This window comes from Argentina silus, assembly GCF_951799395.1.
Source record: "Argentina silus genome assembly, chromosome: 16".
NCBI classification, from domain to species: Eukaryota; Metazoa; Chordata; class Actinopteri; order Argentiniformes; family Argentinidae; genus Argentina; species Argentina silus.
In genome coordinates, this window is record NC_139670.1 from 17,661,618 (window position 1) to 17,687,578 (window position 25,961).

General features: G+C 44.4%; 2 protein-coding genes across 2 annotated transcripts in view; both read right to left on the minus strand.

The window, feature by feature from the left end:
• Window positions 1–10,509: 10,509 nt before the first annotated feature.
• LOC310817497 (ankyrin-1-like) overlaps window positions 10,510–25,961 on the minus strand; it is a gene marked incomplete at its 5' end in the record, with an annotated part of 93,255 nt that continues 77,803 nt past the window's right edge. Inside the window, 10 exons of the mRNA XM_083688121.1 lie at window positions 10,510–11,917; window positions 12,292–12,376; window positions 12,699–12,893; window positions 13,000–13,083; window positions 14,197–14,280; window positions 14,556–14,835; window positions 15,387–16,104; window positions 17,602–17,745; window positions 18,232–18,363; window positions 18,742–18,816. Coding sequence (XP_083544247.1) covers window positions 12,311–12,376; window positions 12,699–12,893; window positions 13,000–13,083; window positions 14,197–14,280; window positions 14,556–14,835; window positions 15,387–16,104; window positions 17,602–17,745; window positions 18,232–18,363; window positions 18,742–18,816 — 1,778 coding nt within the window. The 3' untranslated portion in view covers window positions 10,510–11,917; window positions 12,292–12,310. The remainder of the gene's footprint in view (window positions 11,918–12,291; window positions 12,377–12,698; window positions 12,894–12,999; window positions 13,084–14,196; window positions 14,281–14,555; window positions 14,836–15,386; window positions 16,105–17,601; window positions 17,746–18,231; window positions 18,364–18,741; window positions 18,817–25,961) is intronic.
• Window positions 19,522–25,561, minus strand: LOC310817108 (ankyrin-3-like; the record flags this gene model as incomplete). Its single annotated transcript, XM_083687542.1, has 3 exons — window positions 19,522–19,527; window positions 20,876–22,473; window positions 23,062–25,561. The coding sequence occupies 3 exons, from the start codon at window positions 25,559–25,561 to the stop codon at window positions 19,522–19,524; spliced, it is 4,104 nt and encodes a 1,367-aa protein (XP_083543668.1).

Here is a 25,961-nt window from a genome sequence, read left to right on the forward strand (position 1 = left end):
CAGATATGCTGCAGAGTAGTCAGAGCCCCCTCTCAAAACCTAGTCCATTAGTCTCTGAAATGTGGCTGGCGCCCCATGTAGGCCAAATGGCATCACTGTGAAGTGAAACAATTCCAGTGTAGCATCTTTCTTTGGAACCAGCACTACAGGGCTGCTCCACTCACTGCTTGAATGTTCAATCACCCCCATCTCTGACATCACCTCCAGTTCCTGTTTCAGTGCAGGAAGCAGCCTCTCTGGGATCCGGTAGCTCTTCTGTCGGAATGGATTGTTCTCCTTGAGGTAGATTCTGTGCTGAATGACACTTGTGAGTCCAGGTTTCACTTGGAACAGCTCCGGGTCCATTAGACGCATCAGGTCCTGTTTCTGAACAGATGACAAATGAGATAAGTCCACCAGTTCTTGTTCTGACTGGACAGGAAAAAACATCTCTGGGACCTCTTCGTCCCCACTTAGTGCTCTGACCAACAAACACTCCTTCACAGGGTCTTGTCTGGCATGAAACTCTTTTAGCAAGTTGACATGGAAGGTTTGATACTTCTTACCTCGGTCAGGCATAAACAGTTCGTAGGTCACTTCTCCCACCTTCCTTGTGATTTCATAGGGCCCATGCCAATTCGTCAGCAGCTTGCTCTCACTGGTGGGGAGGAGAAGTAGCACCTGCTGGCCTGGCTTCAAGTCCCTTTATCTGGCCTTCTTGTCATACCAGCTCTTTTGAGTCTCTTGTGCCCCCTTCAGATTCTCCTGTGCCAGAGCTGTCATCTTCTCCAACCTCTCTCTCATCTTGACCACATAAGCCACCACATTGTCTCCGCCAGCTTTTGGTCCCTCCCAGTGCTCCTTCAGGAGATCCAATGGACCTCTCACCTCATGGCCATACAGTAGTTCAAACGGTTAGAAACCCGTCGAGGCTTGAGGTACTTCCCGATAGGCAAACAGGAGGTAGGGCAGTCACTGGTCCCAGTCAGAGCCTGTCTGGGTCACAAACTTATGAAGCATATTTTTCAAAGTCTGGTTAAACCGTTCAACCAGACCGTCTGTCTGGGGGTGGTAAAGAGTAGTCTTAATGCCCTTAATACCCAACAACTGATACACATGTTTTAATAGCCTAGACAGGAAGTTTGAACCCTGATCTGTGAGCACTTCCTTAGCTACTCCTACCCTTGAAAATAGCTGGAGTAGTGCATTGGCAACCTGTCTGGACTTGACATTCCTCAGTGGGAAAGCTTCTGGGTACCTTGTAGCATAATCTACCATTACAAGAATGAAGCGATTGCCTGATGAGCTTCTTTCTAGGGGCCCCACAACATCCATCCCTATCCTCTCAAACGGAGTTCCAATGATAGGTAAGGAATGCATGTTTGCCCTGGCCACCCCTTTGCCTGAAGTAAGCTGACAATCTGCACATGTTTTACAAAACTCCTTCACTTGTACATTCATGCCTGGCCAAACAAAACGTCTACTAATTCTGGCCAGTGTCTTGTTGAACCCCAAGTGACCTGCCCACGGAACTGAATGGCCTAGCGACATAACGGTGTGCCTAAGGGCTTCGGGTATTACCAACGCCTCAATCTTGCCCTTCCTCTGGTAGAGAATACCTCCTTTCAGGCTGTACCAGGCATCCTCTAGGGTGCTTGCCTGCCCTTGCTTCACTCCATCCTTTTCTGATACCTTCCCAAGCCATGACCGTAATGTAGGGTCCTTCTCCTGCCACTGACCTATGTCTGCTGGAATATGCACATCAATGGGGGGGAAGGATCGGGGGGCTGCCTGTCGACTGGCTCCTGACTACCTAGGAACTTGTCCCTACACCTCTGACTCCTTGACTTGGCCTCCCTCACTGGACTGGGTGCCCACTCCACCCCATCGGAAGGCAACTCCTTAAACTCCTCAGCTACCCTCTGTGCCCGTGTAGTTACCATGTTACAAATTGTAGGCTGCTCAAACAGGTCCACCAAGGTAGGAATGTCCTCGCCTAGGATTACAGGATAGGGTAGACTCGGCGCTAACGCTACTGGGAGGAAAATTTTGGCCGCCAACTGTTAGATAGACCTCTGCAGTGGGGTAGACCTTCTCATCACCATGAATACAGCATACCCTAACTCCACTCGGCCCTGGGCACTAGGTTTGCAAGCATTACCATCTGTGTACTTCCTGTATCTATTAAAGCCTCCTTACATCGTCCATTAACAAGGACCGATGTGAGACGATGAGGATCCCATGTAGCATACTCTGACCTGCCCGGTCTAGGCACTGAACATAAAAGTATCTGCTGGTCTCGTCTAGCTGGACAGGCGGGTTTTATGTGCCCCCACTCTCCACAGTAAAAGCATCTAACCTCTGGATTTACAGGCCTACCATCAGGCATCCTGGTTAGATTGTGACTACCAGACATTAACCCTACTGTTTGAGGCAGAGCTACTTTGGGCAAGACAATAATTCCCCTCACCCCCAGCAGACTTACCCCAGGCCTGGTATTTGCGGTCCCGACAGAAGTCGGCATGTCGACTTCCTCTCCTGGCAGATATGAACAGCTCAGCAAGGCGTTCTGCCTCCTCTGCACTCCCCGGGTCATGTTCTTTGATCCACACCTCCACCTCAGGGTTGACCATCCTCAGGAACTGCTCCAGGATCATCGCCTCAGATATGTCTGTCACGGAGCAGCATTCTGGCTTAACCCACTTTGTAAAGTTTTCTTTGAGTCTTACATACAGTTCTTGTGGGGTTTCACCTTGCTGGATGTCTAAGGCCCGAAACCGTTGACGATACGTGTCTGCTGTAATTTCATACTTAGCTAAGATAGCTCCCTTGACCTTTGCATAATCTTCCGTATACTCAATCCATAGACACATAAGCACTCCTTGCCTTCCCTGTGAGCAAAGGGATTAGTCAAACAGCCCAGTCCTCTTTAGGCCACCGGCAGGCTCTAGCCATTCTCTCGAAAGTTGTGAGAAAATGCTCAATATCGTCTTCAGGAGAAAGGGCCTGGAGTTTGGGCTCTCTGAAGGTCTGTGGCGTCCTCCTTTCTGGTTCCTCCTCTAGCCCCTCCTCTAGGTCCTCCTCTCCGTCCATCCTGACCTGGAGTTGCTGGAGCTGGTGCTGTATCACCTGCCATCTTGTCTCTTGGTGAGCCCTCTCTCTCTCTCCGCTTTGCCGTCCCTCTCCTTCTGGGCATGGATGAGGTTTTTAACACACTCCGTTAGCTCTGCCACTGCAGTCTTAGAGCCCTCCTGCATCATATCCTCCTGACCATCAGGAGGGTTTGTCTTGTCTTCCGGTCTTCCTCTTGTTGGCATTCTGCCTCCTCACCTAGCGTATCCCACTTCTGACACCATATGTAAGCTTTAGCACGGATGGAGTTTCAGTGAAGAGGCAGACATGTTGCAAAAAACCCTTTGTGGGGCATTTTATTGGTACCGATCTCAACAACCAACCAACTTCCAATGGCCACACTTAAATACCCTCCCAGGTGACATGATTAACACAGGACAAACCAAGTAAGAGGGGAGCTTCAATGTACACAAACCAAATTACATAATCTAACATCTATTTTTATAACATTATCACACACAACCAAGTATCACAGGTAGGTAAAAACAAACAATGACTGTTAGGCTATGGTAAATGCAAAGGACACAGTATATTCTCCAGCCACAAATACCATCTCCCCCATTCAATTAACAATGGGAGCTTCCAGAACTATATAGGCTGTCCTTGTGGCTTGAGGACTCCTTTTGCCGGTGAACCAGGAACTGCAATCACAACCAGGTGAGTATATACACAAATTCTACCTTTCATTCATCTCCCATATACAATGTAAAATGTAGGATATCAATGTTTCACAATAACTCAAATGTTATTTATAGTTAATGTTATTTACAGCTGTCAGTACCAATGTGTTAGCCGCGTACTCATACCTTTTATTCTTTGCAGAATCGCCCCTCATGACTGCCCAACAACCGCAGACCCATGAGTCCTCCCCTGCGTTGCACAAGCACCTAAACACAACATATACCCCTGCACACAAACACCCATACACTCCCAACCCGTGATGGACTGATCTCCATCACAGTTCTTTATAGGTTGGCAGTTACAATATGAAGGGTTAGCATGGCAAATAGCAAAAGCATATCTTAATATTAATAATCTGACTCAAGTAATTGAATTCGCACTATGTGCAAAGAAATATTCGGTTTGAGCTATAAAATATCTCTAGTTGTAGATAAGTTCTCTGAAGCCAGAGTTCTCTGAAGACAGAGCAATAATAGTCAAGTAGGTTTAAAAGAGTGACCCTATTGCAAATCAATTTTCCATAGGTCCTTGAACAACATAAGGTTAAACCTCATTCACCCCTCACTAAGACCTTTCATAAGTCCCAGAAGAGTCAGAATTATAGTAGGTTCAGCTCCAGTCACTCCTCACAAACACATTTCCACAAATAATCAAAATTCTATATTTATCACTGATGAGGATATGAATGTCACATAGTAGGGTAGGGGGTCGATAAAGGGGCTCTTTGAGGACTTCTGTTTCCTGAATGGTTGGTCATTCCGGTCCAAAAATCCCATTAAAACTTCTTAAACTTTTCGTTAAATAAAAAAGGATATGGTCATACAGGGCCATTGTTTTGATTGAGTTCACATGGAATGACCCATACTGTAAAGGTTACAACAGCAAGAGCCCCTCCAATAGACAACAACTAAAAAGGGGTCGAAGGTCAAAAGCATCTCCAGATTTACTGCAGGCAGAGAACATTCCTCTGTGGAGCAGGATGGACTCTTATGGTGATGTACGACGTTGTGTAGCTAGTCGGTGTATCTTTCCAAATTATCTCACAGATGTTCTGTTTAGTTATGGTTGACTGTAATAGTAAATCAAACAGACAGCTTTGAAGAGTGCTCAATGGAAGGATAGTGAAGAAAAAGTGAATTATGTCTTCTCAGGTCAAAGTCATAACATTGATGGGGTAATATTATTGTATTACTGGAAAAACATGCATTTTCAAAGGCACAATCTGGAATTTGAAGTCAGCAGAGAGGGCTCTTCGGTGGTCATCAAGCCTCGAGTCAAACAGGTCTGCTAACGATGCCATGCTGAGTTCACCGTCATTACCACTAGCCTCACCAGAAGGGACGGATATGCTGGACTGCTCTCTTTGTTTTGGGTTAGGGTTAGGGTTCTGTGTTACGCTTAGTATACTGTCAATATCATCGACTTGGCTAATTTTTGTAACAAAATGTTGGGGTAAATAAAGGTAAATTGAGAAAAGTAACGGGAGCGAGTTTATTTCGTGCCTACTCCATCGGCGCCAACCGGAAACTCCGGTATCTTCTCTGGTGATGCTCTGCTAGGCCTGTACTGCAGTGTACTACCATTTTCAGTTGTTGTTTGTTTTGAGGTCTTTTTGAAAAAAAAAAGTCTTATCATCAGGAAATAAAATGCACGTTCAATTTGATTTAATTACTTTTTTGGCCCTGAAAAACTCCCTAGTTGCTATGGCAGTATGTTTTGGGTCATTGTCTTACTGTATGCAATGAATTTGGAGGCATTTGCCTGCACTCAAGCAGATGTTTCTGTACACTTCAGAATTCATTCTCCTACTGCCTTCAGCAATCACGTCAATAAAGACAAGTTATCAAGTTCTAGTGGCAGCTATACATGCCCATACCTAACACCCCCAGCACCATGTTTCATGGATGAGGTGGTATGCTTTAAGTCTTGGGCAGATCATTTTTTCTCCTAACTTTCCTCTTGACCGCTTTGGTACATGATAATATTAATCTTATCTGTCCACAATACCTTGTTTCTAGACCTCTGCAGGTTCTGCAGGTACTTTTAAGCAAACTGTAACCAGACCAACCTTTTTGACGATAACTACTGTAGTGGTACCTTGTACCTTGCAATGAAGCCTCTGTAGTTTGGCTGGTGAAGTACTCTGGGGATTGGTAGTCTTTGACACATTCACGCCTACCTCCTGGAGACTGTTCCTGATCTGTGGGACAATTGTTTTGGGGTTTTTCTTAATTATAGTGAGCATTCTTCGGTCATCCACTGTAGAAATCTGCCTTGGCCTACCGGCCTGTTTGCGATTGCTGAGCTCACCAGTGCTTTAGCAGCAGTAGTCAAATAGAACGTCTCGGTCCCTCTTCATCTGCCTGTTAATGTCTGAGACCCACACTCTTTTCAACCCATTTATCTAATCTAATCTATAACTATCCATTTATCTAATCTAATCTATATATATCAATTTCTCTATTCTAATCTATATCTATATCTATATCTGTCTAGTTAGCATGCCATCACCCGTGTTTGTGTAGTCCCTAGAATTGGGCCGCCGGCGTGACGATCTCGCAGGAGTTCCGTGACGGCACCCATGAGTTTCATTTCAGGTCATTCACCTCAGTAAAACAACCACCAGGAGGCATCGTTGAGCATGATTTACAGACATTGGAAGAGTGTTGTACTGTAGCTTACTGTATGAGTTGTGGTTTCAAACGTGCTTAGTTTTGTACAGTATGTCATAACTTTATCTTCAATTTTGCTTGTATTGGATATCCGACAAATGTATGGCTGTGTTGCATATCAGATGTTAAACAAGCAGTTCTGGTGACTTTTGACAGGAGAATAGTGTAGTGGTTAGTGTGAGTGAAAAACATGAAATGATCGGATCTCAGGTTTATGACACAAGGCCTATAAACAGCTCTGATAAGCGTTGCACAGTACTGTGGATTGGAGCCCATGATTGACAAAGGGAAGAAGGAGGAGAGCTGGAAGATGGAGAGAGGTGAATTGATGGTGGAGGAGATGAAAACGAGGGATCGAGAGAGAGAGCTAGAGAAAGAGAGGCAGAGTATTCAGAAACTGATGCTGATCCAGAGGAGAAAAAATGAGATTTACGAGATGGAGAGATCAGGACAGAGGGATGTAGAGTGGTAGCAAGACTGGACCAGGGTGCAGAAAGAAAGTCTGAAGGAAAAATTGTCAAAGAAGATAGAGGAAAAAACGGAGGGAAAAAGAAGAGAGGAGGCAGCAAAGAAGATGCCAATGAAGAAACGCTGTCTGCATGATGGACAGAGTAAGGAAAAAAGAAGAGAGAGGGTGGATAGGACGCTTAAAATGTACTTTAAATACGTCATGCAACAAACGAAAAAGAGAGATCGGCAGGAAGGAGAGCAAAGAGAGAGACAGAGAAAGACTGAATTGAAGAGAGTGATGCAACAGAAAAGACAGAGAGAAAGAAAAGAGACAAAGTGAGGAGGAGGAGGAGGAGGAGGAAGAGGATGAGAGAACAGGGGAGGGGAAGGTGATAGAGGAGATTGTGGAAGAAGAGATAAATAGGAAAACTATATGTAAGGAAAACAGAATGGCTGAGAGAGAGGAAAGAAAAAAGAGGAGGGGAGGAGAAAGAAGAGGGCTAGTGGAGGGGAGACAGTGGAATGAAGACTGAGGAGGAGAAGAATAGAGGACAAAATGAGAAGACAAGAAGAGGAAATACAGAAAAAGGAGAAAGTTGAGGATGAGGAGAAGCTGGAAAATGATGAAGAATTGTCAGAGACTGACTATAGAGAGAGAGGCCAAAGTGATGATGACGATGGTGAAGATGAGGATGAAACTAGTGCTGATAAGAGGAATGACAAAAGTGTGGAGGAATGCAAAGATAGTGAGGATTGCATGAGTGAGAAAATATACCAAAGGGATGAGAAGAAAGACAGGAATAAGGAAAAGAGAGGTGACCACCAGAGTGATGGGAAGAAACACACAAACCATGAGGAATGGACAGACAGTGATGACAGTGAGAGGGTCCAAACAGATGACATGAAAAAAGATAAAAAGTGGGATGAGGAGAAGAAAGTGGATCTCCACACTGATGAAACATGGGCAGATGAGGATGATACTCAAGAAAGAAAACAAAAACATGGAGAGGAAATACTGTGTGGGGCATATAGGGCAGCTATTAAAGGGATAATTAATTCAAATGTTGTTATTGTTTCATCTTGGTCTAATATTGGAAATAGTATATGGGCCAGGGGTGACTGCAACCTATAACAAGCCTTCTTTACTTTACAGCCATTGCAGGCTGATATTGGCATTCACTGCCACAACAATGGAAATCAATGTTGTCCACATTATATTGCATGCCAACGTCAATCAAAAGTAGCCAAGTACTGTAACAAAGTGATAAAAGCTTACCAAAGGTTACAGATGCTCCTAGTCTTCTTCCAAAATAAGAAAAAGATACAATAATGATGGAATGGGTGGACTATGGCATTAAGTGACCCAGAAAACAACTGAAATATAGTATGATGAAAAGAAAGAGGTCCCCCAGACTGATGAAGAATAATGGACAGATGCCAGAAATACAGGTGAGATTCAGTACAAACCAAGAAAAAAAAGAAAAATATACTGTGAAGAGGAGCAGGTGAAAGAAAGAAATGAAGTGGAGAAAACAAGGGAGCAAAGCAAAAGAGCCAATCACAGTGCAAAGGTAATTAGTGAACGTGAGTGAGAGGAGTCCCATCACACAATTATTTGAGATTATAATTACAATTTATTAGAGTTACAATTCTAGTGCTTTTTTTTGTTCATCTCGTTCACTTTCTTTCCTCTGTATCTCTCTACATTTTCCCCATCTTTTCCAAGGGCAAACAGACCAGAGTTCAATACCCAACGGCCACACTTGGCAGAGTAGACAGCGGGCACAGTGCAAAGGTGGGCTAATGGAAAACAGTTTTGAACGATTCAACAGTTTAGATTGTGGATTCTTTCATTTACAGAACCCCCTCTCTCTTTAGAGATGTCTCTTCACAGCTGGACAATGGTCTTTGCTGAAATGATTAGTGGATTAACAGTCAGGAGAATTCAAAGGTAAATGGGGACGAAGAGCAACAAGTAGCTTGTAGCTTGAGAAGAAAAAATGTGAAACAATAAGCCTACAACAAAAACCAAGGCACCAGCCTCATTACAAGTCAGAGTGGACTACTCAGACACACTGGGACACCAGCTGAAAGCTGGAGAGATTTTTGACAATACAGAATTTCATGTATCCCACTAACATCAATACTTTCGTCTTTTTCAGAAACGTCTGTTGTCCTGATGGTGGACTGGTCACTCTGCTTATTGTATTACATGCTTTTACATTTATTTCATTTATTTATGCATGATAAAAGAAAAAGAAAAGAAAAATTAAGTGTCTAAGATTTGTGTAGCGTTCCAGTTGATGTTTTGGGTCAAACCAAGACAAATGCTGTTTTGTGTGAGTGTGAGTGTGAGTGTGAGTGTGAGTGTGTGTGTGTGTGTGTGTGTGTGTGTGTGTGTGTGTGATGTTGGATTTCAATCCCACTGAAATCCAACATCCTTACTCCTGTCGCCATGAATATTCCTAACTTCATTCTGTAATCATAAGTGACATTATTAAAGCCGACTCGCGCTTATTCGTGTCAGACTGCGGTAAAACATTTCCCCCTGTTTCACTGCGCTGTGAGAGAATGCGTGATGACAATACTGTCAGAGTTGGTTCCATTGCTTGGTCCTCGATAAAATAACCAGATATTTCACCCATTTCCACTCCTCATCTCTGCAATTCATGAGCTGCTATAATAAACTTGATTTTGTCAATCCATCTGATAAGGCAAGCTCATAAGGAAAACCATTCTGTTTTCAAACATGCTTCACAGCTTTTGTCACCACCTTGTGGTGGCTTTCGGCAGCACTTCACACCGTGTGTCCGCTGTAGCGGCATTGAGGTGTACTCCGCTGCGATGTCGGTATGCTCGTAATAAACACCTGCCAACTGTAATATAACTTAATGCCATACACCATGAAACATATAAGCAATAGCATGTATTTAGTTACCGTTATCCAAAACATAATACAAGTTTGCCCAATTTAATTTAAATGGCGCAATCTATAATTTCAACAACCAGACCCCGCTGTTTTGTTTGGTAAAACGAGTATGTGGCTGGGGGAAACGTAACCACTCAAAATGTATAGATTCAAGATATTTATGCAATGAATGACAATCACATTGTTTGTGAAGAAATACTAAATGACAACAAAAACAAATACATAAATTGGTTTATGATCTGATGAGCTCGTAAGGCATGTATAACCTATTATTCAAGACTCAATGAAAGAAGACAGGTTTGGCTCCCTTATTGAGGATAGGATGCCCAAGTCCAGCAGATGGAGCCATTTCTCCATTTAACTAACATATGAAGTGAGGGAACACTTTGGGCCCTGTACAATCAAATCCTGTAGCTAGGTTTGCACTGCCAGTCAGAAACATAACTTTTCTTGCGTAGCATACATTTACTTTTGGATTCATGCCCTCAATAAAACAGTGGGTGAGACAACTGCATATCAATTCAGGCATACCTTCTCGCTGGGCTGGAAGAACAGGCCTATTATTGTTAAACTAGTTTAAACTAGCCTCTAGCTAATTATGTGGAACATGTTGCAGTCTTCTATACATGATGTATATATGATAGGTGACAAACACAGATCCACTCATTATCAGTTTTAAACACACTTTATTTTATGCTTAAATAATTGGATCATCCAGTGTATGTTGGTTTTTCATACATATGTAACCAGATCTATCATCAATGAATGCTTTTAGGTGATCTCATATGAAGATTCAACATAAGGAAATATTTCACCAAACCCCAAATAAAAATGCCCTTTAAAACCACAGCAGCCTTAAAACCTAACATTACACTGCTAGAATGATTACAAATTATTGGCATACAGAAAGACTTTGACATCTCATAGCCAATACACATGATAGTTGAAAATTGACAATGGGTCACTCCACATTCTACATTCGGGTAGTTGCTCTCACATTTTCCAAGCTTATAATTGTAGAGGCGTAATTCAACTGCATCTGGCACAGAGTATCTTCATAAAAGCATTACAATTGAAGCATCTCTATTCTGTCACTCAAGTGATTATGTATTTTTCTTTCAAAACAAAAACAGTAATAGTGACAAGTGGAAGGGTTATGAGTGTACACAGATAGAAGTAACACCCCCCCCTTGTGTATTCATAATACAGTGTTTGCAAATTAGAAGAAAAAAAAACTATAAAGAAGGTGAATCACATGCGTCAAAATATTAGTACTCTGAGGAAATATTTTCACATAACAGATTTTTGAGAGCCGCAGTAGGTTTTACAGAAATTATTGTCCTTGGTTGAAATCAAGCAGTGTTTTCATTTACAAACATTTCCTGCTAATAATAATTAAACATGAATATGTGAAGTTACACCCAGGCGTTCCCAAAACAGTGGAATCAATATTGGCATTTAATTTCAACACACTTAGCAAAGCCGTCCTACCAGTGCATAAACATAATCTGTGAGCTACTTACTTTAGAATTTGTACAGTGTCATTTATATACAACAAAATCACCAATTTCTCATTAAAAAAACAGAACCACATTATACATCCCAATAGTGTGGGTCCAGGAGGAAAACAATAGATAAGGCGAGTGTAGAAGGTGACTCACAAAGTGTTCCTCTGCTTCTGTCAATCAAATTTCCTTTTTTATGCCATCTTTGGTCACAGAGAAGCCTGGGGGGTGGGCTGCTGTTGTAGACTCTCCTCTCATTGGACAATGATGAGGAAGTACCACTCCTGTGTTCTCCTGTCACCGTGGCAGGTCGCGGGGCAGGTGGACTTCTCCCCCCAGGTCGTTGACAGAAAAGTGAGTTTGTCATGCTCATGCGAAATCAAAGAAAGTTTGTCTTGCTGAAAACCATGCGTTAATGTGAAAGCTGCAGACACGCCTTCTGATAGGCTGATCTCCTGCAGACAGGCCTTCTTATAGGCTGATCTCCTGCAGACACGCCTTCTTAGTGGCTGATCTCCTGCTTCCAGTCATCTCCCTCCCAGGATATTAATTACGAAACGTCAACAAACCTGAAAGAAACAGTAAGAACGAGGTCAGCATTTTTTATATTTAATATTTTGATACACTATTGTGCACAATTTGTTTTGTTAATGGCTCTCTCGGCTATATAACCAACTGCTATAATCAACCAGCTATGCTAACATAACCTACAAATACAAGAATAGCAAATCTTTCATCTGTTTTTCCAGACTGTGGCATGAGCATGTTGACTGTATGGGTGTATATCACTGGGTATACAAAAGTCTCCCAAAGCAGATTGCCATTGTGGTCTCTAGACTCCATTGTAACTACACTCAGCCACTTGCTAGGGAAAACAGGATTCAAACAGGCTTTTGGATTGTTAATACATACCCTTACAACACTGAGTGTGTAATGTACGTACCAGGCTGAGTACACGACTGTTACGATTGACCCTTTTTCTTGCCTTGTTTCCCTTCCTTTACCTTCCCCTTAGTACCTTCTCCGGGCTGTAATACAGTACACAGAAAGAGAAGTTAGACAAACACACACACAAACACACACACACACAAACACACACACACACACTGAAGCCAACCGGGAAGCTTGTAGTCCCAAGAGACACGCTGGAAAGAAAAAGTTAAAGTCTTTATTCCCCCCCCCCCACAAGCATGTTATTTCTACTCTAGGTTCACTGTCCAGCAAGCACACACCGACAGTGATAGTTCAACCACAGCAAAACTCAGGTTCAGATTAGAGCTCTCTGACAGCATGCCACCGCACTACTCCACACTGCAAACCAGCCTATTGTCTGTCTGTCTGTGTCCCAACCTCTGCCTTTTCTTTCTGGGCTTCGTAGCCCTTGGAGTGCTCCTCCTCAGCCTGCTGCTCAGCCCTAGGGGCCTTTTTGGAGCGTTTGTTTCTTTTCCTGCCCTTCCCTCCTCCTCCATCTCCTCCTCCATCTCCTCCTGTTCCTCCTTTCCCCTCCTCTGACGCTGCCACGCGACGCACTACTTTCCTGATGACCTGTGGAAGGGTTTCGGTGGGGAGGGGGTAAAGAGTCATGTTAGGAAGCGCAAGGGGGAGGAACAGATGAGATATGAAGAGGAAGTGTGAAGAGCGTGTGGGTTACTTTTCTGGTGACGACACTGCCATCCGTGTCTGTGAACTGCTCCTCTGTCACAGACTCCCCAGGAATGTTTTTGGCCTGCTCTCCCTGAGGACGGACCATGGTTAATTAATGGAATTAAAGGAAACGCTCTCAAAACAAAATAAATCTCCATTTGCCTCAAACACTGCCTTTTAAGCATCAAATCAACACACATACTGTATAACAGTTAATATATCAACTGTTATCGATAATGCAGATCCAGGTAAGACCACAGGTGGTGATGGTCACAAAACACTAAATAAACACAAGCCAAACATGTGCACAACACAACACAATGAGATCACAAGCAAGCAATATTTGAAGCCTGAGTTTTTATGCCATCAAGGTGTTTCATATTAGCTTAATTTGATTAAATGGATTGCCTTAAAGACAACAAATATTGTTGTGAATCCTTACTATTAGCAAAAAAACCAAAAGTCTGCCCACATCACCCCCATCCTTGCTGACCTCCAAACAGGCTACCTGTCCCTCAACAAATAGATTTTAAAATTCTCCTCCAGGTCTACAAAGCCCTAAATGGAATCAGACCTGCCACGTACGCTACGATCAAAACTAAACCAAACTAAACTACACCAAACTGCTTCATGCATCCAGAACCAGGCTCCCCACAATGGGGGACTGTGCCCTTTCCTCCCATGCACCACGCCTTTGGAACTCTCTTCCTGAAAATCTAAGGGCTGTTCAGACTGTTGGGGCTTTTAAAGTAGGCCTTAAGATACATCTTTATTTTATTGCTGACATACTGTATGTATGTGACATATATTACTGTATGGTTGAAATGAAGAAGGGCAAGAAAGTGGATCTAAAAAGCATTTCTCAAACTCAGAGCTGGTGGGTGGGTGGAAATGCCATTCATCACTGATCACCAAACACACTTACTGTATTTATTAGAGTTGCTGTTGAGCAAACCATTCTAGAAACATTGCTACAGCCAGTGATATAGTCTAGTTAATACAAGCAGAAAGGCAGCAGGGTTGAGTGGCCTAAGAAGAGCAGTGGGATCACTTCATGCCCAAGTCTCTCTCTCTCGCACGCACGCAGGCACGCACGCATGCACGCACACACACACACACACACACACACACACTGACTGACAGCACACGCTACACACTGCGACTGCACAGCAACACCAACTCAGTACCGGCGGTGAGCAGGTACCTTCAAGATCACACGTCTCCGGTACACCTTTGTGGTCACTGTTGTCTCCTCATCAGAGCTTGACTCGTTATCTCTGTGACCCTCCTAATCAAGTCATTTCAGCACACATCATCATCAAATGAGCTTAGATTTCGGCATATTGCACAAAAAGGTGTCACAGCTCTCACCAACTGTGCTGTATTGCACCTACCTCGTGGTTCATATCAACCTTTATTATCATGGAATCTTAACTTCAAGGTATTCATTTTCACCCTGTGAGGCGTCAGTGTTAAACACTGTACATTTCTTGCCTTGTCTGCTAGGTCTGATTTCGATATATTGTGCGTATGAGCCTTGTGGGTGAGTGAGTGGTACTTCACCTGGACTTTGTGCTGGGACGCAGGCGTGGCCTCTTCCCTGGTGCTGCTTGGTCCTGCTGTGCTGCTGTCCGCCGGAGCTGCCTGGCTCTCCTCCTGCTCTCCCTCCATAGAGCCCTGCGATGCCTTCTCCGCCCCCCCTTGACCCTCTCCCTGGGTCTGATCCTTCACTCCGTTGGATGACCCCTGAGCCTCAAGAGGGAATTGGGCGTGTTCTCCATTTTGTTTCCCTGCTTGCCCCTCCTTGTCGGGTGAGGCTACAGAGTCACTGGAGAACTCAGGGCTGTGAGGGGGAATCAGAAGATCATTAAAAGGGGTAGTTCAACCCAATTACAAGATCACTTGTTTGTTTCTTTATCTTGAAAGCAGTCTATGGACAAGGACAGACTGCCAATCACGCTTTGGTTCTGTTTATCTAGCCGCTGACACAAACCGCTTACTTCAGCATTTTCAAAGCAAAAACAAAATCAATGTCCTACGAATTAGCTTGTTTTAAATTCCATGGCTAAATAATCTCAAGATAACTCAAGGATTATGCGACTATATGACTTGTTTGAAGTTACTTTGATGAAAGGAACAAAACATGTCATTTTGCTATTTGGGTGAACTGTTCCTTTAAACACTAGGGGTGTGTTCAGTGTGGTGAAAGGGTAAAAAGCATTGAGATAGATACATTGTATGTAGTAGGGACATGTCATATAGAACAGGGAATCCTGTCAGTTCAGCTCTATACATGACATTTCTATCAGCATGGCTCAAGAGCGTTGCCACTGTCCTAAAGGCAGCTGGTGACCGTGATGAGACAGGAGGAGAGGCGATAGCACCAGATCTCACCTGGTCTCCTGTCCATCGATTCCTTCAGTGCTCAGATTGCGCCCCGGGGTGGGCGGCTCCACGTTCACACTCGACGTCTCGCTGTGCCAACCTGAAATTAAAGACATGTCTTTTTCGGCCTGTTGCACTTGGGACAGAATGGCGTTTACCCTCTCCTCTGTCATCTCCTCGTCATCTGAGCATTCCTCCAGCTTAATGTCCTCCAAGAGAGACCGGAGCTTCTCTTGAGTCATTTCCTCCTCTTCCTCCATAGAACCAGACTCACCGCCGCCCTCTCCCCCAGCCCGGGAGCCACTGTCTGGGGCAGAGCCAGGGACAGGGGATAGGTCTTCTCCTTCAGAGAGCCCCTGGTCCTCACCACCCTGCCCTCTCCGGAGGAACATTTCATCCTTCACCACCACCTCACTCTGGGGCTCATAAGAGACCACAGACTCCCGACTAACCCCAGTTTCATCCTCTGTAGAGGGGTCTCCCTGGCCTTGAGCCCCGCCTCGGGTCTCCAGGGAGGTGTCCTCCTCTATGACCGTGGGGGGCTCTGCGTTAGGGCCCCCAGGGTTAGTGGTCTGGGGCAGGGACAGGTCACTGGGTCTGATGGGGGTTCTACTGGGGGAGTCTAGGCTAGGGTCCTGGCCAAAGAAATCATCGTTACGAAGCGGGGTGGGGGGCTCATAGGTCAACTCTGTGGGGGTCTGCAGTTCCAACTCGATGTTGTGGTAACCTGGATGAGATAACATAAAGTAGCGGGACTGAGATGGAGTGACAATGGCACCACAAACACACAAAATGACTGGAAAACAGGAAATGGAGAAGACTGAGCAGGAGGAAAGGTTGTAAGAATCGTCAAAATGTACTATAGATCTTAAAGTGTCGTATACATATTACTCACATCTGCACATCTGCAGATAACACAGTAGGGACACAGCTAGCTTGGACTTTCAAACAGACAGGCATTTCCCAATAGCTGTAAGTTTGCAGCCAGTCAAATGGCTCATCCGCAAATAGATTAATGGTCATGCATTGCAGGTCCGATTAATAATGAGTTCAGAGTTAACTCCGAATAAATGTCTAGCATATTTGTGATGTTAATTATATCAATATATGTGAGTAAAGGAGAAGAGCAGTGAGCCACAAGGGGCTAGATATAGATTTCAGTGGCGGAAGTTACAGGGTATGCCAACAGGGAGTACAGGAGGAGGAGAGGGTGGTACAAGATGTATGTGTGGGTCAGGGCTAGCAAGCAAATCAAGAACTATCAAGGATACTGAGGTTAGGTCCACAATAGATGGAGAAAGAAAACAAGTGTTAGAAAGACAAGACAATACTTGAATGAGAAGATGAAATGGTATGTTAATTATGGAGTTTGAAGGAAGATCTCAAGCACTACTGTGGTCAGAGCTAGCATTATTAGCGGAAAGGAAGAAGGCGCAGCCATAGACGCCTATGGCAGGAGCAAAGCTGTCTCGCTTGGCTGCGTGTCGAGAGCGGGGCAGGGTTATTGCCGGTTAGCAGGGAGAGCGGGTTGGCAGGTGGTCTGGTTTTGCAGAGGAAGCTATATAGCGCTACGCTGGGAAGGCTCAGAGAAACCAGAGGTAACAGGCTAAGCAGGCCTACAGCCGTAAAACAAGCACACATTAATTTAAAGCCACAGCCATGCTATCAGCACCAGAGAATGTTAGTGCATGAAGAACTATATGCCATACTGCTCTCAGCAATCATGCCATATTGGTTGTCATAATTATGTTTTCATCTGTTTGACAATCACATCTTCGATGAATTGACATTATGTATGTGACAAATGTTGACAGTTAAATATTACTGTATTTGTGTAACAACATACATGTAAACATAACCACAAATCAAATCTTTAACCAATCTGTCAAATTGACAACATTTCACCAGATAGGCTAGAGATTTGATTTGAGAGAGGCTAGAAGTTGCAGAAGCACCATGCCTTTATAAACTCTACACATAAATACAATCACAATACAATAGTAAAACTTCTAGTGCCCCTTGACTGGTTCTTCACATGGTAGGTTGGATAATGTATCAGTTTTGATACCAGGGGGGTCGTATTAAATTGAAATCTGTCATTATTATCACATTGACTCTACAGTACTACTAATCGCTAAACCTTGATGGTTCTGTATTTGTACAAAGATCTAGGAAAGAAGTAAAAGAGAGAGACAGAGTTCAGCTAGATGGGGCTACACTTTACCATCAGCCTGCTCCAGGAAAACTGCGTTATCATCTGCAAAACACCTTGTGCCTGAAATGTTACCATAGTCAAATATTGGCCCTTCCAGCAATGTCACAATATCCATCCGATTGATCTTTGTCAGCACTGCGGTTAAGGCATCCGCTACATTGGGGAAAAAAAAAGATTTGGGGAAAGATGAGGGAAGTACATTTGTTAATACACAATGCTATCAAAACATTATCAGGAACAGTTTTTGAAATCATATTTTGCCATTGATTCAGCATTGAGCTTCTTCTGAATTGCACATTATGCAGTGTGCTAGAGATCACAACAATATGTGAAATACAATGAAATGTATTGAAACTATAGGTATGACGGACCAGTAGGCTGCTGTACATGACCGGTAATAAGAGTTCAGACAGAGGAGGAGAGCAGACTTGAGTGGGGCAGCAGCATTAGGCGTGGTCCCCACAGTCACACACAGCCTGTCACACTGCTGAATTTAATGAATACAATCACGCTTTCTCAGATGAGAAGCAAACTGCCCTGAGCCAGCTTTGTGCCAGCCATGTGGTAGGGCTTCTGTAATGACCACATAAAACACGTCATGATTTCTGATCCCGTCTAGGAGGAAATGGACACACTTACTTGTGGCATTTTTACCGTCTCGGCTAACCCATTTCTTTAAAAGCATGAAACTCTGAGCAGTCAGTGAGTTGGGGTTCTCCACCCGAATGTGATTGATCTCATCGACAGAGAAATCCATTTCTCTGGCCAGCTCTGCAACACATTAAAAATGGATTAGTCGTCTCCTCCTTCCTCCAAACACATGTACGTACACCGTGCTGCACTGCAGGGCTGCTCGGCACACTGCAGATGGCACTCCCCATATCATCATCTCACAAACACCCAGACAGAACAAACACTCATGCCCAGTCATCTAAACAGTGTGACATAAGAATAGGCTGTAGAGTTTAACTTGTGCATTTTTAAGGTATCGTCACATTTTAACTAAGGTAAGTAGTTTCAATGTGTAGGTTACTGTATGTGGTTTATGTGATGTAATGGTGTAAGGTGGGGCTGGTACAAGTATGTTACTGCAGCAGTTAATTGTTCTAGTTATGTCCAGCAGGTGGAGACATTGCCTTGTTTTCTTACCAGTCCAGCTCAGGCCTAGATGGTCAGCCACTATGGCCATGCGCAGGTCTGTTCGGTCACAGGGACTCTGTGGGCCTGGGGTGGGGCAGAAAGCAGTACATTATTATCTTAGAACATCAATTAGTGTATTAAGGATAAATAAAGATTGAACCCTTTTCTGGCCAAATTTTCCTTTTTCATTCAGTCATGGGAATAGTAAGATCTTGGGAAAATTTTGGAGTAGGCCTACTTGAGAAGAGTATTCCTATAATTCATACCACATAAAAAGCCAGATAGTAAAACATAGAATCATGGGGATAAAATGGCCAGGAGAGGGAGCATAGATACTTGCAGACTAGTATTTGTTGTTGATTACTGGTAGTTGGTTAGGTTGTGGTTATAGTTGTGCAAATGTCACCCACTAAGCTACCAGGCAATAACCTCTCACAGGAAATGTCCACCAGAAACAAAACAAACATACAAATACAAAAAACAAAACAATCACGTTTTACATGTTTTCTAAATCTATGTGGTTCGGGGTGTTTCAAGGCCAAAAGTGATTTCAAGAGTGTGAAATGAAACTATGTCATGCCAGTAACCTGTGTTTGTGTCTGCGGCGGGGGGAGGGGAAGAGTAAATTGTACTATTTCTGGTTGTACAGACACAGATATCTGATACTGATACGGATACAGACTCAGCAGCGCTCCTCATAGGCCCAGGGACTAACAGCAAGCTATCCAGCCCTGGTCACTTTTGCATGCTGCACCAACCAACTGACTACTGTAACTTAAGATAGAGTTTCTATGTCTGGTCAAGACGATACACAGAGATGAACAATGACAGAATGACACAGCTACAGTTAAGTCACGCCACAGGCAACCACAACGGCTACATGCACTAAAGAAGATCAACAAAGTGTAAAATTTTACAAACTAGGTTCGATCTCCGTGGCGGGGGCCATGTTGGGCCCACCAGCACCCTGACTGCCTTCGCCTTCCTTCCCTCCAGTCCGCCTACTCCTCCTCCTCCTCCTGCTCCAACTCTCACTGCCGACCTGCTCAACCTCTGCTCTCACGTCTCTAGCAGACCTTGATGTAGTGGTAGTGGTAGTAGTATAGGAGAGCTGTGAGGCTTCTGACAACGAGGTGTTCCTGGATGTGCTGTCTTCGTCATCGGTCAATTTTGCCTGCATCTTTTGCTCTTCACTGGAAAGGGGTTCAACAAGTTTTACTGTCTTGCTACTAACGGTTTTGCTTTTATCAGCGGAGTTCCTATAAACCGTAGACGTATTTTGTCTCCCTGAACTGCTAATAGAACTTACACTGGATCTGTCTTTACTTGGTAGTTTACCTGGTGCTTGGTGTGTTTTACCTCTCTCATTCACTTTCAATCTGGTAACACTCTGTTTCTGAGTCTGTCCTGACAAGGAGGGACCTCTTTTCTTCAGGAGCACTGGTATTCTAGATCTAGGTTCCAATCTTTTCCTAATAACAGGTTTAACTACAGGTCTATGTTTAGGGTTCCGCTTTCTCATGGGAGGAGTTTCACTGCATGATTTTGAATTAGGTGCTCTAATTGGTAACCTGGATTTACATGTTTTTGCATTTACCTCCTTGGGTCCAGTACTTTTTATTGCTGCACATTGGACACTACTGTTTATTTTCTCCTCCAACTTGCTAAAAGCAGCCTCAACTCTGCTGACCTGTTGAAGAGTTGGCTCCGAAGATGACAGCAAATTAAACACTATGCTGCCGGACTGAGTGAAATTAGCATGGATGTTAGGGGATTGGAAATTATTGTTGTTATTGCTGTTCCCAGTTTGAGGATGTTTGTTCTGCTGAGGTGCTGCAGAATCTGTGCTTTGAAGAGTATGTCTTTCTCTACTCGATTCCAAAGTGGCTGAGGTTTTAGATATACAATCATGCGAATCGTTTTTCACATCAGAGGGTGACTTGAAGCCAATTTTAAAAGTAGAAAATTTAGAGTCAGCATTGGAGTTTGAGACTGTAGGTGTTTCACCAGATGATCTGTTCAAACTGACAGTGGTGGTCTGAATGGTAATGTCAGGGGTTGTTCTAGTGTCTGTAGGGGCTTCTACTGTAGTCTGTGTCCTCTGTGGCGCTGACGTAACTACCCCTGGCCCTCTGACCCCTACCCTTATGCCCCCTGACTTCCCATCAGAGTTATGCTCACCAATCTGAAAAAATTGCAGTCTCTCTTCAACAATATCCCGCTTGCTCATGTCAATCGCACCACTGCGAGTCATCTCAAACATCTTCCCTTCATGGAAGGGGAAAGGGTTAGGCTCGCTAGTTGGTGTGCTATCGTCAGTCGGGGTTCTGGCAGGGGTCGAATCAGGAGAGGTCGCTTGAGACCTGTCATCTACGGCCAGCCCGAAAGGCTTGGGCTCATCGTCTTTTGTCCTGGTGTCAACGACTTCATCGTCTCCTCCTTTGCTGGACCATGGATCGAAGTCCAACCCTTTTGTGGCAACAGTTTTAAAAGGAGAATTGAACTCCTCCTCTAGCTTGTAACTAAAGTAGGTATCAGCAAATCCCTCTTTGTCCGAGGGCTTTTTGTCCAAAGAGCCAGTCTTTACCCCATCTGTGATGTCAATTGGGTCGCTTTTTGCCTTTGCCTTTTGGCATTCCTCAAGTGGTGTTTTTTCCTCTTCAATGACCTCGAGTCTAGTCTGACTGAATGAGCGATCGCAGGGCTTCAGCATGGTCTCTGAAGCCCAGACATCTCTCCTACTCTCAGGCAGGCCAAATGGTTTGGAGTCCTGCTCACATAGACCGTCATCCTCATCCTGTAGGTCATACCCATCCAGTGAATCTATCTCGGTGGCATCAGTGTCATGAGAGAATTCTGCCGTTGTGGCAATGGAGCAGTCCGTTATAGACTGATCATTTCCATTCTGTTCATATTCATAATCATCTCCTTTACCATTGCCATTGGCTCCGGACTCTTTTTGATTCCCATTTTTGTCCTGTTTTTTGGATTTGGATCCCTTTTCCTCCTGCTCCTCTTCAATCTTAAATGTGTAATTCTTCAAAGGAATGGGTTGGAAAACCGATTCATCCTCACTAGAGTCACTGTCCGTAGCACCAGGGGGAACTGGAGAGGGAGGCTGGATTCTAATAATGGGCTCAGCTAGGAGGTGCTTATCATGCTCCTCCTGGAGGTTCACCTCCATCATCTCCGTCTCTGCCTCTGATGAAGGGCAGGAACCTTTCTTTTCAGTGTCTGAGTGTTCTGAGTCCAATGGTGGTGGAGGGGGAAATTCTATGTATGCGACTCCTTTGTCTCCTTTCTGTCCTGCCTGCTGATTACCATTCTGAACGTCAGCTGGTCTCTCCGGTGGGAATTCTTTGAAAGAGAATGCCTGGCCATGCTCATCCTCTGATGATTCTTCTGACACCTCGGGGATCGGGCTGGGGTTGCTCGGCATGAACCCTGTGAAGGAGTCTGGGGTTCTGGAGGTCAGGTCATAACTCACCTCCTCAGAGCTGGGTGTCTCTGGTGTGAGGGGGCTTTTCCCTGAGCTGTCTATGAACGACACCTGCTCTAGTGTATCATCGTCAGGGCTTATGGGGCTTAGAGCAGAGGTGGACTTCTGTTTAACTGTGTAAACTGTGCCTCTAGCCTCTCTCTCACCTTGTCTGCCCACTTGAACACTAACATAAACAGGTAATGTTTTAATCCCTTTGAAATTCTCCTTGGTGGTGACAGGGGATAATCTCTCTTGAGTTTCTTTTGGAATAGTGTCACACACATTATTAAAGTTGGAATCTTTTAATGCATTGTCTAAAATCTCTAGAGATTTTTTTGTTAAATCTGTGTCTGTGGTGGACTGTACCCTATTCTTAGCTAGTGTGGGTATTAGTGATGTCCTCTTTTCAGACATATTTTCTAATGAATCTTGTTTAGATTTCTTTGATTGATCATTGTCTAAGGGACTAGACACTGCCCTGATTTGGGATTCTGTCTTTTTTCTCAGATTCTTGTTTGTTACGTCACCATTGGACACCTGTGCAGTATCGGCAACTGTTTTGGTTGTGGGACTCAAAGTCACCTGTTTGGAGGGGGACTCACTTTTTGAAACTTCTGCTTTTTCAACGTCAAAACTTTTCTCTTTTAAGGTGTCATGAATGGGTGTATGGGATATTTGTTCCTTACTGCTCCTGTTTCCATCATGGGCTACAGGAATCTCTTTCTTTTTCTCCATAGCCATGTCGTTATTGGTTTCATCTTTTGAGTGTTTTAGTGTTTTTAGAGGTGTGATGTCTGGTATGTTTTTGTTAGACTGTTTTAGGGGAGATGATGTTATAACAGATGTACTGCTATCAGAGGCAGGTCCCTTAACTTGCTCTGGGGCCTTTTTTGGAGGACCTCCTTCCTCTGTGTCATCAGACCCTTTGGCGGTCTTTCCCCCTCTGAAACGCTGATACACTGGCAGCTTACTCTCCTGCAGCTTTCTTACAGGTGGTTTTGATTGTGCTGACTGAGCACTTTTATCTTGATTCTGAACCTCTGATTCAAATTTCAACCGAACTGAGCTCACTCTGGATGTGCTCTTTACTTGGATGGGGGAGGGGGGTTCACTTGACTTTGTTTGCTGTTCGGTTTTATCCTCATTGAAGCGGGAGAGCACACATCTCTCAGGGCTGTTGGGTAAACTAGAGCTCTTCTTCTCAATAGTGCTCCTACCAAATAGTTTGTCAACAGAGGGCTCTCTTAGCTTTCCCTGATCCCACTCCTGACCACCTGCTCTGGGTTTCTGCTGTGTTTTCTCAGGGCTGCTGCATGTGGAACTAGGGCCAGACCTGGTTAACCGTGGGTCTGGCTTTTTAGGTTTTTTCTCAGGGGACTGCAGCTCATCATTGAGTTTCTCTGTTTTGTCACGGAAAAACTGAGAGACCTCACTTAATTTCTCCTCTGCTTCCTTGACAGTTTGATCCACACGGTCCTCATATATGAGCTTTTCACGGTTCCTGTCGAGTTTGTCCTCTGTAAAACGCATCCACACTGCATGCTTTGGGCTACCTGGCTCTGTGGAGTAATGCAACACTGACACTTTGTCAAACAGCTCATCCTTATGAGAAAATGTACCTGTCTTAGAAGATGCATCCTTTGATGACTTCATAATGAATTCTTTTCTGGGGCTGGACATATTCTCACTGTAACTGCTCTCTGCTCCATGCATCTCTGAGGCCATGCGGTGTGTTTGATCAGCCATTGAGTCCTCTGTATCAGAATGGGATAAGTTCTCAGAGAGGAGCATTTTCTCTGCAAACTTGTATGATTCACCCCTCAGTTCAGAAAGCTCATCGTCGTGGTACTCAACTGAGTGCTGACTGAGTAGTTTCAAAGCTTTATATGAGTCATCGGCCATCAACTGTGCTGAACTTGGACGACTGTCCTCTTCATGGGAGACCGGGGTATTTACTCTAGAGGTTTCCAGGAAGGAGGGCAGTGATTCTTCTGCAGTAAGCTCCTCTTCTTCTTGTTGTGCCTCTTCATAATCTGGCAGTTCTTTTATCCCACAGTCTCCCCTAAAGAGATAGAAGTCTGGATGCTTTTTGGTCTCTCTAATGATAACCTCAGTTGGTTCAGTTGTATTACCTTTTTCAATGTGAACCTCTATGATTCTTTCAACTTTTGGTTTTGATTTTGTGTCTTTATCAAGAAACCTTGGAGTTAACTCATCCCCTTTGACAGAGTCCTGGCCAGCCTTGTGCTCAAATAGCCCAGCTAGCTCCTTGGAGGGGTCCCTTCCAGACTGGAAAGCTTTCATTATGTCTCTCACTGACATTGTTTCCTCTATCCTATCAGCGCTACCCTCTTTCAACTGGGGTTTGTGGTAGACCATGCGGGTTGTGGTGGTAATATGGGTCTCCTCTTTGAGACGCAGGCTCTTGCTTACAACAGAGTCGTCGTCAGACACTTTAACCTGAAAGGCTTTCACTTTGTCTTTGAGGGACCCGGCTGATGCCTCCGATTCGATGCATGCAGCTGAGGCTGCCTCTTCCAGGATGGGCTCACAGGCTTCATCTGGATGTTCGTAGCTCCTGATGACATGAACGACCTCAGTTCTGGTCTCGGTTATGCAAGGGGGGATGGGAACTTCTGTAAAGAGAGGTTTGGGCCCTGTGCTCTCTGCACTCTGAGGGGCAGACGGAGTCTTTTCACTCCTAGTCTCAAAACCACTGTCTGAGAGAGGGCTCTTATCTTGTTCATGTGAAAAGTCCTCTGGGGATTCCAATATGGCATCTGTTCCATAATACGACTCTGCCAGTTTGCATAAGTCCTTCTCAGAGGCGGAGGTACGCATGCCTGGGGGAGGCATCTTGAGCTTATGCTCAGGTTTAAGGACACGTTTCTGTTTTTCCTCCCCTTCCTTTTTTGCCCCCTCATATTTGGATTTCATCTCTGCCATTTTAGAAACAGAACTAGCACCAATATCATTAGCCAAGTAGTCAATAACCTTAGCTAAATTGAAGTCTTCGTTGGGCATAGACTGGGGCCTGGTATTTGTTTCAAAAGAGGAGTGAAACTCTACAGCATTTTGCTGGGCTTCCTCAATCTCATCTTTAGAAAATTCCTCCCATTCATCCTCTGAATGCCTCTCTTTAGCGGAGACTTTGTTTTCAGTCAACACATCCTTTTGAAGTATCTCACTGACTTTAACAAGATCCTCCTTCACTTTCTCAACAATAGTGAAAGGCTCCTCATCCTCTATCTTAGACTCTTTTGGGTTCTGAGACGTCTGGACGGTTTTAGCTGCTGTTCTGGGGTCAGTCTGAAGGATGGCAGTCATTCTAATCAGGTCCTCTTTCATGTCTGCCACATCTCTCAGTATATCCTGGTTGGATGACAGTGAGGAGGCAGCAGCTGCATTGAAAAGTGGTGGAGTGATGTAGGGTGGGGACTTCAATTGTGACTTTGGTCTGGAAGAGCAAGACTGAGTAGATGTGCGAGTGTCTGCTAATGCCATTTTCAACGCTGCTGGCCCCTTCTCATGGAGTTTTTTCACTTGGGACTCAGGCAAAACGTTCAATAGAGAATACACTGGTACAGTCATTGTATTGGATGATATTGTTGAGGCGGATGATGCTGCTGACCTCAAAGAGCCATAAGCAGAGCTAGTGGTGTTAGACCTATGTGAGGAGGACATGGACTTGAGCGTTCCATAGCCTGATGCAGAGCAGGAGTTAAATGTCTTTTCAGCCTCATCTATG